This window comes from Eublepharis macularius, chromosome 19 (assembly GCF_028583425.1).
Source record: "Eublepharis macularius isolate TG4126 chromosome 19, MPM_Emac_v1.0, whole genome shotgun sequence".
Taxonomy (NCBI): Eukaryota; Metazoa; Chordata; class Lepidosauria; order Squamata; family Eublepharidae; genus Eublepharis; species Eublepharis macularius.
Window position 1 is genome coordinate 17734846 of NC_072808.1, and position 14745 is coordinate 17749590.

General features: G+C 46.4%; 1 protein-coding gene across 2 annotated transcripts in view; it reads right to left on the minus strand.

Moving 5' to 3' along the window:
- The window catches only part of OTUD5 (OTU deubiquitinase 5), a 57664-nt gene extending 44323 nt beyond the window's left edge, over positions 1 to 13341 (minus strand). The window contains exons 1-2 of one of the 2 annotated variants that reach the window (XM_055003736.1): positions 12232 to 13341; positions 2364 to 2457 (exon numbers count right to left, since the gene is read on the minus strand). In XM_055003736.1, coding sequence (XP_054859711.1) covers positions 2364 to 2457; positions 12232 to 12828 — 691 coding nt within the window. In that variant the 5' untranslated portion in view covers positions 12829 to 13341. The remainder of the gene's footprint in view (positions 1 to 2363; positions 2458 to 12231) is intronic. The other variant, XM_055003737.1, reaches the window with a different exon arrangement.
- Between the last annotated feature and the right edge of the window lie 1404 nt (positions 13342 to 14745).

Genomic DNA, 14745 nt, shown 5'->3' on the forward strand with positions numbered 1-14745 from the left:
CAGCGTTGGATCCAGACTAAGTTTTCCATCAGAGAAATTGAACTTTTCTGCTTCCCCTCTCTCACTGCAACCCAGTGATCTCCACAAAATGCTGCTCTTGAAGGATAGAGGATTTAAAAATCACCTCTCCAGCCTCAGGGGAGGTGCTCTGATGGAAGAGAGAGGGCAAGGTCATCTCCACCACACCTCCTCTGTGACCTGTGCGGAGGTTTGTCGGCTTAGACACTGCAACCTTGGGAATCAACTTTTCCACGGCTGGAAATGACTGAAGAAGGGGAGAGGAACAAGGAAAGGATCCGCATCTGTCAGTACCTTCTGCTGAAAGACTGTTGAATCCAGCCCATGACAAGAGTGATGAGAAAAGTAAAGGATTTTGGCAGCAGAGTTCTGGACAGAGGAAAGGTGAGTAGATTATGGCAAGGGAAGGGCAGTGCAGATAAGGTTCCAACAGTCTGTGAGATATGAACTGAATCTGAACCAGCTGAAGGAATGAAGAAGACTCTGATATTCACAACAGGGAAACATAATCCATCTTGTCAATAAATTGAGTATGGGGAACAGACAAGAGTTAAAAAATCAAAGAAAACCCACATTTACTGTCTGACCAATGAGTGGTAAGCTCATTAAATACATGGAGGCACCAGTGACAGAACAGCTTTGGAAGGAAGATAAGATGGGTAATCTTGTACATATTTGTCTGAGATATCCAAGCAGAAATATTAGATAGGCAGTTGAAGACAGGGGACTGGATGGAGCACGGTAATCTTTTTGAACAGATGGGTGGCAACACAACACAACAACAACATTCAATTTATATACCACCCTTCAGGACAACTTAATGCCCACTCAGAGTCGTTTACAAAGTATGCTATTATCCCCACAACAACAAACACCCTGTGAGGTGGGTGGGGCTGAGAGACCTGTGATTGACCCAAGGTCACCCAGCTGGCTTCAAGTGGAGGAGTGGGGAATCAAACCTGGTTCTCCAGATTAGAGTCCCACGCTCTTAACCACTGCACCACACTGGCTCTCTCACCTTCTCAGTCACAGCCTCAAAACTGAAGCATCATTAAGCTTCTGCATCTGAGAGGCATAGCAAGCTTCAGCTCAAAATGTATAGGGGCCATTGTTTACACAATAAATCTAACCCTATACTTTTAAGGTCTAACAATACTTTTAAATTTTGTCATCTGGGTGATAATCCTTCTGATGCTATGCACCCATCCCTAAGGGTGCCACCTTCTCCTCCTTACCCTAAGCAGAACCTAGTGGAGCCGCTAAATACGAATAAGGCAACGAGGTGTTTAAATCCACCTCACCACCAAAGTCTTTCAGTTAAAAAAGGGATTTGGAAACATTAACTGGTACAGAATGCTGCAGCCAAGACGCTGACTTGAGTGGGTCATAGGGACCAAAGCACTCCAGTCTTGGCCCATCTATACTGGCTCCCAGTTTGCTTCCGGGCCCAAGGTGCTGGTACTGTCCTTTAAAGCCCTAACTTAGGGTCAGCATACTTGAGGGACTGCCTATGCTCATATGAACCCACCCGACCTCTTCAGTCATCTTCTGAGGTCCTTCTTCAGGTGCTCCCATCATCAGAGGTTAGGTGGGCGGCAACCTGAGAAAGTCATGGCCTCAAAAGTGAAGAATTTAATCCCCGGAGACACTTACCTGTCCCTTTCTGTCAGTCTTCTGCCAGCAAGTGAAGACTTCTTTGTTTCATCTGGCATTCCCTCAATCATCCCTCTTTCCTGTCCTATGTTTTAATTACTGTTCTCTGTATTTTACATATGTATTTTAGTTTTGGTTTCAATTTTTCATCGTGTGTTTTTATAATGCTTTATTTTAACTGTTAGTTGCCTTGGTGGCCCTGAATGGGCAGAAAGGCAAGGTACAAATTTTGTAAGTAAATAAAACAAATAAACAACATTTGCAGTGTTTAGAGGATGAAGCTCCGAATGCTTCTAGCAGCTACCTCAGGCAACTGCCATGACCCTTCATCTCACATGAGCCTTCCAGCCCTACCCAGCTGTCAGCATTTCCTTTGTTTTTCTCTTCCTGATTTGCTGATGCAGCAGATCTATGATTCCATTCCAAGGCCTGGCCAGCAAAGATTCTAAGGAGGTACATGTCCTTCCCCTAGACACAGAAGGGCACCTGGATTTCACACTATACCCCTCCTTCAGGTGTCCTAGTCCCACACCACTGCCAAATAACAAATCAATTCTCAAACCCTGAAATCAAATACTGATTTGCATAGCAGGACTTTGAAGAGAACTGGGAGGGGAAGCATTTCAGCACTAGTGCTGCCTGCTGCTGTCCAACCTCTGAAAAAGGAAGAGCGGTCAGTAGGCAGGACTTACCCACAGCCCGGAACAAGCAGGCCCCGTCTTCCTTCATCTGTTTTATGATGAACCCTTTCTTCTCTCTCAGCGCCTTCTCGAATCTGTGTTCCTGCTGGTGACAGGAGGGGCAGATGTCAGCAAGTTAGACAGCATCCCCATTCTCAAGCCAGGGAAGGCAAGAACCCCTATTTTCTATACATGATAAGGTACCACATTGTAGGAGAAAGTGGCTTCCCCATGCAGACAATTCTGCTGCTCCCTAGGGGCTGATGTGTCAAGAAATTATTATTATTGTACCAAATCAACCTGGATTAATTCCCAACACTGTTCCAATAATGGCATGACTGAACTCATAAAGCTGCCTTATACCAAATCAAACCTCTGGCCCTCTACTAAGACTGGAAGAAACTCTGTTGGCTCTAAGAGGTCTTTCACGTCTCTTACTACCCAATCCTTTAACTGGAGATGCGAAGGATTGAACCTGAGATCTCTCGCACACCAAGCACATGCTCTGCCACTGAGTCACAGCACCTTCCCTATGGCAGGTGATCAGCTCCTATGCGCCTTTCATGGGAGAAGGCTATTCTGCTTCTGCAACTGCAGGGAGAATGCTGCAAACAGCCCAGCGCAGAAACTGAATGATGGAGGAACTGACACAGCTCTGGATACATTTGGTAGTACATGAACAACTCCTGCAAAGACCCTCGCCCTTCAAAATATACCAGCACAGCCACATACAGGCCCTTTCCTTGCTTTTCTTACCCATCTGTCTTCCCATCTCAGAGCTCCTTTGCAAAGCAAAACAGGCAAACAAACTACCAACAATGTTTGGCAGATTATGCTAGAAACCTCCTTCTTTAAACAAAAATGAATTATCTCCTGTGTATATTGTTTCAGAGGGGAAGCTGTGTTGGTCTGTAATAGCAAAACAAACTTTGAGTCCAGTGGCTCCTTAAAGACCAACACAATTTTCCAAGGTATAAACTTTTGTGAGTTAAAGCTCCTTTTGTAAGAATCTGGCAGCACCAACCCACAAAAGCTTACCCCCTGGAAATGTTTGTGGGACTTTAAGGTGCTACTGGACTCATACTGCATACAGTTCTGCTTGAAACTGCAGATAATTAGCAGATCTGGAAAAATGAGTCATCAGACATTCAGCATCAGAATGAATCCAACTGAGGGCATTACTATTAAAACTGCGAGAGCAAGCATGCACCCTGAAATTCTGAAGTGCAAGAGGTATTCTTGAAGCAGGAACCTCAGCTCCTCAGTTCAGGAGATGTCCTAGAAGCCTATTGCATCATTCAAGGTGTAGCACAGCTCTCCTTCCTCAGTCTACTAGATCAACTCAGAGCTTGACAGAAAGCACGCCAAATACTAAACTACTAGATACGCCTCCGTGACTTAAATGGCTGTACCGCCATCTTCTGGCAGCCAAGGCAATATGCAAGTTCATGAGTTGTCAAAATCTTCCACAGTTGTCTCTTAGCAATTCTGATCATTGCCTGCCCCAATACCACAATTTTTATACTTCTGTATATGGATTTCTGTTTAACATCAGCCTACAGCTGACAACATGACCTTGGTGCAACCAACTGAAGACAGACTTTGGGTCAGTGAGAACTAACTACTTGGTAAGAATGCAAAATTCTGAAATTTACGAGTTAAAATTACTGCGCTTACACATCTTGGATCAGACCGACAACTCATCAACCATGAAGCAAACTAATACGTAAGCTGAAGACCAGATTGGTATAATTTTGAGGAACGTATGCGTATGACAGAAACACCTGATCTTTGCATTCAATGAAGTCACCTAAATAAAGTTTGCCTGACTTTATGTGTCATATCCAAGCTCCTGTGCTATATCTGTTTGTATGATTGAATTCTTCTATAATAAAAAAACCTGGTGCTGTTGGCAGCCCCAATGTAAGCAAATGAACCTTTCCTCCCAATACATCTGAGGGGTCAATAAACCTCATCTGATACATTCAATTTGGTTTATTGGGATCCAGAAATTAAGGGGGGGAAGAACCTGGAGGTCATGGGAAAAGGCCAGAACCATGATGGAGAATGTTGTACCACCTGGCAATAGAAGATTCATCCAATATTTTTCTAATTGTGCTTATGGCAAGGCATGAAAGTGCCCAGAAATCCAACAAGCCATTTCACAACAACTGTACTGATCGTTCATAGGAATTCTGCTACTCACACTGATGGCAGTTTACAGGAAGTTGTGGCTCAACAGGCTGCACCAGAGACTGTGCGTTACTCCCTTCCCCCCCAAAATACCAAGCACATCAGTCACAGGGTTCTTAGAATTTATTTATTTGTTTACATTCTTTAGCCCCGCCTTTAGCACTTTAGCAGATTACACAGTGTGAATCAGTACAGTCAATTTCAAAGACATTTCAATAAATAATGTAATAGGGTATATAAATGCAAATGTGCAAAGATTTAAAACAAGCAGAAATCCAGTAGAGGGCTGAAGAAGTGCTGCAAAAGAGCATAAGCAATTCTAAGCCTGACATATTAAACAACACAGAAATGGCAAAGTAGCATCGTGCTTACAGCAACATACAGTACATAGCAGTAAAGTCTATAGTCCCTATCCTTTTACTAATGCATCTCTTTGGAGACCACTTCCTTATAGTACAGCCCTCCTATCTGAGGAAAAAAACCCTCCTGAATTATTCAGTTTTGCTTATTTTGCAGAAAGCCAGAAGAATGGGAGCTTTCCTGACCTCTTCAGGCAGGCTGCTATGTTAGAGGGATTTTTTTTTACACAAATAAGGAGGGTTGTTCAGTAAGGAAATGGTTCAGAAAGATGCTTTGGTAAAGGGATAGGATCTGTAGAGCGTACTATTGCGTGCTGCTTATGCTTCTTCTAGGCAATTTCTGCATCATTTAATGTGGCATGTTAAACTGCTTATGCTTGTTCAGCATTGTTTTAACCTTGCATCAAATTTCTGCTTGATTTCAAATTTTATCCAAATCCTATTGCGCAGTTTATTAGACGTTCCAGCCTGTTAATCATGTTGACTTACACCATGTAATCTGCTTTGAATTTCAGTGAGAAAGGCAGATTATAAACAATGTAAATAAATAAAAATAAATACACTCTACGCTAACTAGACAGAGGGCTGTGAAACATATGTCACAGGACTCCACTGGCTAGGGTAAGACTGAACTGGGCAAAACCTTTCCAGAGAAAGGCAATTGTCAATACACATCAACAACTGTATGCCGATTTTCTTGTGACTTTGCAGAAATGTTGCCCAGCATACTTCCTGAAGGCTTCGGGGACATTCTGCTGATAACATATAGCAGCCTAAAATGCAGTCAGTGGTGCATTTTTAAAAAAAATATTCCGGTCCTACTTTTTGATCCAAGTGGGTCCAAACAGTTTAGAGTACTAAAATCAGTAAAACCCAACCCCACCTGCTTTCTAAAAACACTTGGCAGACACCAGGAAAAGTGTACGCGGGTACAATGGAGCCCATGGGCACCATGTTGGGGACCACTGAACTAGACAGTACTTTCTGTATACAAAGTGTATTATAAGCATTCTTTCAAGATAAGGGAACGGTAAGCCTTTGCTACTGTAAATACAAGCAGCACAAACTCGGTGGGTCCCCAGATTGGAGGCGGCGGGGGGGGGAGGAGAGAGATTTTTACTACTGGCTCAAACATTTGTAGGTTACTTTTAGCCTCAGTTCTGACTTTCAGAATGGCACCTGCTTATTTATACTCAGGACATTTCTATCCACCCATCAATACAATATTCATGAAATCAGTCAACAGCTGCCAGGTGCAGCTGAACTGATACAACACTCTTCTCTCACTAACAGAAATAATATGAGGGAATCCACACAGAGCCGCTGTCCTCTGAAAGGAAGTCAAAAACATGCTCGTCCATTTTTTCTGCAAATCCTTTCCGGGACCAATAGCCTCCCCACCCTGTCTTTTTGACCACCAACCTCCCTTCAATATCACTTGCTATTCCTTTACTAAACTTCAGCCTCTCAGTCCACTTCTGCCCTGTCTTACTTTAACTTGGCAGCAGTTTCACAATCAAAGGGTGCAGTATCATATTTTACACTGGGTTTATTTGTGAGTGGGCTCCTGACCTTCATGGTGCTAACTGATTCCTATGCCTTGCTCTAGTGTGTTTAAACTGCTAACTTCCTTTGACGAACATGCTAGAACACATCAATATACTAACAGAACAGAGTGACAAACCTATCAACTTCAACACACTAGTCAAACAACTCCAAGCCTATGTCCAAACACAGTTCCTGGGCACGTGTGTCTTGCATGTTTAAGGAAGCAAACTTCCTTTCCCATGTTACGTGGAACAGTTACTGTGTGAAGCGTGAAAGAATTCTCAAAGAGAACCAAGCTTACTACTTGCCAATCTCTGATTCGGTTCTGTGCTTTAGTTCTGCCATCACCCTTCCCCAAACAAGTTCAAATATCTTCTCTGTTCAGCTCTCCTTACCGTTTATATTGCGTTTTCAAGGACAAAGAGTATCCTAATATAATCCATGCATGCACTAACTTCAAACAAAAGAGCTGTGAAAGGAATTCAATTACTGTTACTGGACTTGCCTTGCCTTGACTGCCTTATATGAAAAAAAGGGGAAAGACCATTTATGCTTTCTGTTTACTTCATAGGAAGAGCTTTCATGAAAGAGAGACCCTAAAAACTATGGTCATGTGCAGCAATCACAGACAAATATATCTCATTCTGGAATGCACATATATATATGCATACAATGGAAAGCAGCAATTGGCCAATAAAATGCATACATCAGTAACTACATATAATCTACGACGTGCAGGTTGGTACCATTTTCCCTTCAAGTTCTTTCCATAGAGGAAACACATCGGGTTAGATCGCGAACAGGGTTTCAATGGATGGAATTATTTTCATCTGCAGAGAGTGACCTCCTCAATTCCCCCTTTCTGAAATGCTGTTATGGGGGTACTCTATCCCTCAGGAACAGTATTTTGGGGAGTATTTGGGGGCTGCGGCAGGAAGAGAGAAATCCTTCCGCCTGCTCCAGTAGATGCGAACAACAGAGCAGTTCTCCAAGTGTATCACATGGGTTAGTCCAAGCAGGAAATTACTTTAGTTTCTTATATTACATTGACCAGCCCTTAAAACTTTCAACTCTCCCCATTGACAACATCTCCCACCCACCATTACAGCATTCAAAGAGCTTCTTACCCATATATAGAACTATACTGCAATCATGCAACTTGCCACTGGAATGTGCAAGGCATTTTTTCATAGGTCCATTTATTTTCAATTTCATTATAGCCCCATCATGAGCAAGGCTACACTACTTCTGTTGCCCCAGCTGAACCCTTTGGTGCCAAGTTAAGATCCTAGTTAAGACTTAAAATAAATTTTAATGTACAGAACACTAAATTCTAGAATTTGATGTTGTTTATAGTAGGGTACAAAAGTTGGATCTGAGGACCCATACATATATTTATTCAGTCTTGTAATATATTCCTCTTGAAGAGGAATTCTTACCCGAGTACAGGTGCAGAGTAAGTCTCATTTAATTTAAGAACTTGTTGACCTAACATGCATGTAGAAAAGTCTGCACACAGTCCCATTACAAGGAAGCTTTCTGTACGTTTAGGCATTAGCATCTTGGTGCTCATGTTAACACTACAGTCAGGACTTCGGGTGGGATAAGCATGGGGAAGACGGAGATCAACACTCCTATTTCAGCCAGACCAAGTTCTACAAATTCTTGGCAACAGACACTTATTTGATCACCTGTGGCAAGTTATAAATGCCGCCAGGCCATCAGGCAGGGAAGCTTTGACAAAATTTGTCTTGCTTTACGTGCCACAAATAACGAAATCTAGGTATATCTGGGCACAATAACTATTTACAAATGTGGCCTAATAACTGTTGTGATTTATCTGCCAGGCTGGATCTACATTTGTTAGTCCATTTGTTTATTTGTCATTTATAGTCCACCTTTCTCACAGAGACTCAAGGCCGATTAAACAGCGTGAGTCAGTACAGTCAATTTCAAAGACATTTCAATAAACAATGTAATAGGACAAATTTACAAACATTTAAAGCCAAGACAACACCTGCAAGATGACATCGCATTCTCTCAGGAGAACTTCAGATGCCCGCCTTGAAAAATTACCCATGGTTGTGGAGACCTGAAATTCTAGTAGTTCAGGACCAAAATGCAGTGAAGATTATTGGTACTGCATTGCTGCTGTCCTACTTGCTCAACAAAACCCAAGTTTCAAGAAGCCAATGGAATACGTGCCAACATGCAACAGATTCGACCTTTCGTGTCTCCCTCTGAAACAGACCTGTTGATCTGGGACATGCGGTAAAAACAGGAGGTATATCAAGCACAAGGGCTGCATTGCATTGCATAACCTGAAGGACCACCTTTTGGGCAGGCCTGCCTCTGAGACCGCCTTTGCCCAAGTGTCTTGTAATAAGACTTACCCATGACGCCACTTGAGCAGCAGCATTTGGGCACCAAGTTAAGACAGGAAGGGCACAGTGAACTCAGAACCCTCCTCCCTCGAGGATGCCTAAGTCAAAGCATTTGCCAGAGACATAAGCAAATGACCTGCATTCATGAAACAATCACCACACATCAAATGCCGCCACCAGAGCTTTCCTACTCCCTTTTCATAACCTCCTCAAGCACAACGCCTTTTGTCCGAGGCACTTCACATGCTTGGCTGCAAAACAACAAACACATATACAGGAATTCGCACCCAAATTTGCTGTTGGGCAGCCAGGGGTTAACCACATATGGCCGTGTTCTGGGCCCCACTGTCATATCCCCATTGCACACTTCAGCAATTGCAACCCCAAGTCATATTCAACCTATGGAAACGTGGCAGCTAGAACTAGCATGCCAGCAGCTGGGGGAGACTTGATGAGTTTGTAATCCGAACAGCATTGCTGTATGGATGCCTCTGAACTAAATATATATTACTCTTTTCAAACGGGCATTCTTTGTATGATTTTAAACAAATAGCCCTGGACTGTTGAGAAAGGGCAACATAGTTTCTCCTTCAGAACAAATTTTATAGTTTTCCTAAGTGATTTTCTTAGTTGCCTAGTCCTTACATTTAAGAGCTATCCTGCCCCCCCCCCCACCCGCAAAAAGAGTTCAGGACAAATCCAGAGATACAATTTAAAACAGCTGCCTTGTCTTTTTCCCCCCAAAGCAGCGGAAAATGGTTTTTCAATTTTGCTGCTGCTACATCTGGCAGAACTTTCAGCTAAATTCCAGACCATCAAAGATTCTGTTTCAGTCCTTTGACATCTGGATTTCTCATCGCTTCCAAAAATACAGTCTAGGGTGGTGGTGCCAGGTACTCCAACTGCAGCTATCCTTGTTTGCCACGTTTGAGCAGAATCTTGCTTTCAATTTGCGCTGCTACTGCAAAAAGTACATTTAAAATACTTTAAAAGAACAAACTAATTCTGCCTTTCCTGAACGTATATCTTAGCAAAGGTCCAATAAGCCCCTGCGATGCAGAGGGGACTCTGTGGCAGACAAGCATGTAGGAATTTCTCAGCAGAACATGGAAAGTGTACCCAGAAGGCAAAAGGTTTGAAAACCACCGCTGTCGAGCCAACACAGCAGTAACTAGCTAAGTGGCTTCTAGAAGCACTTCAGCTTAGTAGGACAAAAGGAGAGTCCCCTGTGCCTCGCCTCCCCCTGATTAATTTAAAAATGTTTTCTGTCTTCCCGCTCCTTGAAAGTTTGGTATGGTGACCTTGCGTGGCAGCGAGCTAATATAAGGAAAGATTTGCTTCTGTCTTCAAAACACATTTCAAAACAGTGAGCTTCACCTGACAGGATCAGGCCATCAGTCGGAAGCAGCTGACTGGCATGGGACTAGACCGTGCCATTAAACAAACAAGAACGGTCTACAGGAGAGCCATACCTAAAAACTAGCCCCAGCTAGAAAAACCTACGGAATCTCTTCATGCAGACAATCCCGTAGCTTTCCTACTGGGGACTCATCCCCTAGTCAAGCGCAGAAGCGCATTCTTTGCAGGCGTGAAGTTCCTGGTTCATTCCTCAGCCTCTCCAGTTAAAGAAACTCAAACTGGGACGGCCAAACAAAGTACTTGATTCAACGTATCCGTTTCACACTAATGCGTATCACCCAACATGCAAGTTCGCTCACTCTCTCCAATTCACAATGGGCAGAGCCTCCCCACCCACCCCAGAGCACCACTACAGTTCTTTGCAAGGGAAGAGCCCCACTTATTCAAGCATGAAGGCCACATAGAACTACTACTACTACTTTGATAACTATTCAAAAATGGTCACTCCCCACTGCTATTCTACCTTGTTACCTTCTCATTAACAAATTATTACCCCTGTTTTTTTGACAGAGTTTTAAGCTCTTCTTATAGAATATTCCTCCCTTCTGCATACAGCAACTTTATTCTCACTACTAACAAATAAACGGGGAAAAAGCTCTTTCTGTTCACAGTACGGGGACCGCCAACTTTTATACCCACAGGTAACCACAGGATGTCATTAGCAGAAGATGAAGGGCTGCTCCTCGGCCAGGGACTGTGTCCATAGGCTACCATCTCACTCCAAGATGGTAACATACAGGCACAGCTTCTGACAACTCTCCTATTACTGATAACGTGCCTTCTTTCCACCTTGCCTCCTGTAACATATCTTGGCTTCACATTCATTCCACAGGGATTGCTACCTACTTATCCAGAAGAAGAGGGTTCCCGAATCATGTCCTCACATTTAAAGGCTCCATCTGCCCCACCACAGAGAACAGCTCCTCACTCTCTTCTGTCTCCAAAGATACATTTCATATTCAAAAAGGAATGAGAATTTCTTTCAAAGTAAAAACAACTGAAACCATATTCCACCAGTCCAAACCAATTCCCTCTATTCCAGTTCTCCTGCTTCTTAAAACATTAGGCCATCTCCTTGCAATCACAAAAGCCTTCCGCTTTTCAATCAAAAAGAGAACCCCTTCTCACAAACACATTTCCAGAGATATTCCACCCCTCGCCACAATCTACGCAACAGTCAGGCATGTACGGCAGGATTCTACTTTCCTTTAGTACAAGCCTCATAATTTAGCAATTTAACATAAACACATTTCTACCAGCAGTGAATTTGCTTAGTATTTCCTTGTATAGGATAACCAAAAGTAACATCAACAAGTCTAGGAGCCTGTGAGGTTCTGACTGCCCTCTGCCACCACTTGGTGGCTACTTGTGATAAATGAGCTCGATGAAACAACAGGATGGGAGTCCAGTGGTACCTTAGAAACCAACAAGATTTTCAGGGTGCAAGCTTTCAAGATGAAGAGCTCCTTTCTTCAGGTGCCTTCTTCTTGTCTCAAGAAGGGAGCTTACATCCTGCTGTTCTACTGCAGATCAACACAACTACCCACCTAAAATTAATCCCGAATTGGGGTCAAGCAATCGCCAGAAGACCCAGCCTGAATGCATTACCAGTTCCTTCCTCAGGTCTGAAGAAGGGAGCTTTATTACATCCTGCTGCTCCACTGCAGATCTACACAGCTACCCACCTAAAAGTAATCCCGAACAGGGGTCAAGCAGTCTCCAAAAGACCCAGCCTGGATGCATTACCGGCCCCCTTCTCTTGGGAACCGTCTTCCTTGAGGCCCACTGCCAATTTACAGGCTTCCAGGTAGGATGAAGAGTTCAGGGGCAGCTTCCAGAGAACACGACAGACAAGGAACCGGCCGCCCAGATGGCAAACCCGGGTTCCGTGTGAAAGGGCGCACTTGGGGCAGGGGCTCCCGTGTCCTGCCCCCCGGCCAAGCCCGAAGCCGCCTCCGAGGCCCCTTCCCCCGTTACCTGCTCCACCGTGGCCGGGTCCATGCTCTCGATGCGGGCCGCCGCCGTCTCGTACTCGTCCTCGCTGTTGTAGCCGGCGCCGGCCTCGTCCTGCTCGGGGCTGTTGCCGCCGCCGCCGCCGGGCCCCGCAGCCCCGCCGAGCCCCAGCCCGCCGCCGGGCCCCCCCCGCCGCCGCCGCTTGCTGTGGCCGGGCCCGGAGCAGCAGCCGCCGCCCACCCCGCCCCGCGCCTCGCCCACCACCCCGGGGTCCAGCAGGCCCAGCCCCGGCCCGTCGCCGCCCGCCCCCACGCCCGAGGCGGGCGGCGGCGGGGAGCCGGCGGCGGGGGGCAGCCCCCAGCGCGGCGGCGGGGGCGGCGGCGAGGCCCGGGGGCGCGCGCCGCCGCGGCCCGAGTGCGCGTCCCCGGGCCCCCCGCCGCCCCCCACGCCTCCGCCGGGCCCGCGCGGGTGGGAGTCAGCGCCCGGGCAGCCGCGGGAGTCCGGGCCCCCCACGCCGCCCGGGCCCCCGGGGCCGCCCGCGACGCCCCCGCGAGAGCCCGGCGGGTCCCGGTCCCCGTCCCCCGCCGCCGGGCAGGCCTTCTTCTTGGGCAGGATGGTCATGACGGCAGCCGGCGGGGCAGGGCCGCTGAGGGGAGGCCCGGGGGGGGGGGCGCGGAGGACCCGGATGGAGGGCGAGGGCGGACAGGTGAGGCGAGAGGGACCCGGATGGAAGGGCGGCCGGCAGGTCAGAGCGAGCAGGGCCCCGGATGGAGAGGGCTCGGGGACACGCCGAGTGCCCGGATGAAGGAGGCTAAGGCACACGCCGAGTTCCCGGATGAGGAGGGCTAAGGGGGGGGGGCGGCGGCGAGGCCGGTAAACGAAGAAGAAAAAGAAAATGCCCGGATGACAGGATCGATCACAGCCTCTCGCGTTCACCCCCACAGCTCAGCGGGGAGGCGGAAGAGACGGCGAATCGAGCCCTCCATCCGGGGAGGCGCCTGAGTGAGGCGGTGAAGCCCGAGCGGTCCTTTCCCTCCTTTCTCCCTCGCGGCTACGGAGCGGTAGGACGAGGGGGGCGGGGGTCGTCTGACAGCGGCGTCGGCTTCGGCCTAGTGTCAACATCAACAGTGCCGGCCTCTGACCCCGGCGAGCTGGGCTTCCGTTTCCACGCCTCTTAGCAACAGGCCCGAGGTGGTCCCTCGGCAGGCCCGTAGCAACCGAGCCGCTCTCCGTTGGCTCGGGCGCACGTGACCACAAGCTGGTTGGCTGGCCCTAACGGAAGTGTGCTGCGGATTGGCTGAGGACGTGGCTGCCAATCAAAGGTGGTCCCGCCTCCTTGCGAGGATACCCCTCCCCTTCCCCGAGACTGTACTTTAAAAGAAAAGGGAAGGAGGAGGCGGGAACATCTGCGAGAGCTCGTTCTGATAGGGCGGTCAAAGTAGTTTGCGATCTCTAATTGGCTCATAGAGGCGGCTCTGCTTTATGATTGTCTGTGGAGGAGGCCGGTTGTTTTGGATTGGTTGAGAACATTCCCAGGAGCGAACAGGTTGGGAAACAAGTTCCTGTAGCTTGCCGGCTCTTGCTGGTAGAAAGGAAGCTTCGTTGCAGTGTCGTTTCTGTTCACGCTTTCCCTTCCCGCAATAGGGCAGCCCTTGTTGGGCATCTATGCTCTGCACAGTATTTTGTTCATGTGTAGCTTAAAGTGCCTCGTGGAATTTAGCTCAGCAATTCATCAACTTTTTAAAAAGTTTTAAATTTTATATGTAAATCATTTATTTTAAAAAATTAAACATTATATTTCTTTTGATTGCCTTGAGGATTAGGCAATATTAAAAATATAAATTCTGATTGTATTTTGTAAATCCAAATATAGGTTTGTTTGATTTTGATTTTATGTGATGCCAATAAAGGTGGTGGAGAGTGCCCTCAAGTTACAGCTGATTTATGGCAACTTTTGGTAGGGTTTTCATGGCAACAGAACAACAGAGGAGGTTTGCCATTGCCTGCCTCTGCAACCATGGTCTTCCTTGGAGGTCTCCCATCCAGTTTCTAATCAAGGTTGACACTGCATAACTTCTGAGATCTGACAAGATCAGGCTCACCTGGGCTATCCAGGTCAAGACACTTGCTCAGCTGACTGATAGTCTGTCTGTCTGCAAATATCTGAAAATAAGTCCATGTGTAGTTGTCCTTGTAATATAATTGATACTCTGCCTTTCTCCCCAATCGGGGTCCCAAAGAGGTTTACATTGTTCTCTATTTTATCCTCACAACAACCCTGTGAGGTAGGTTAAGCTGAGAATGCATGAGTGCAAGATCGTCCAACAAGCTTCTGTGGCAGAGCAGGGATTCGAACCAGAGAGCAGGGATTCGAACCTTGTCCAACACTAAACACTACACCAGGCTAACTCTTTAAATTGTTGATATTGTTTTGAATTGCTAAAAATCATTTATTAGATGGGGGGGGGCGTATCTTTTAAAGGACATAACCACCAAGAAGTTTTGCTGTGGAACTTTAAGGACTGACACATTTTCCTA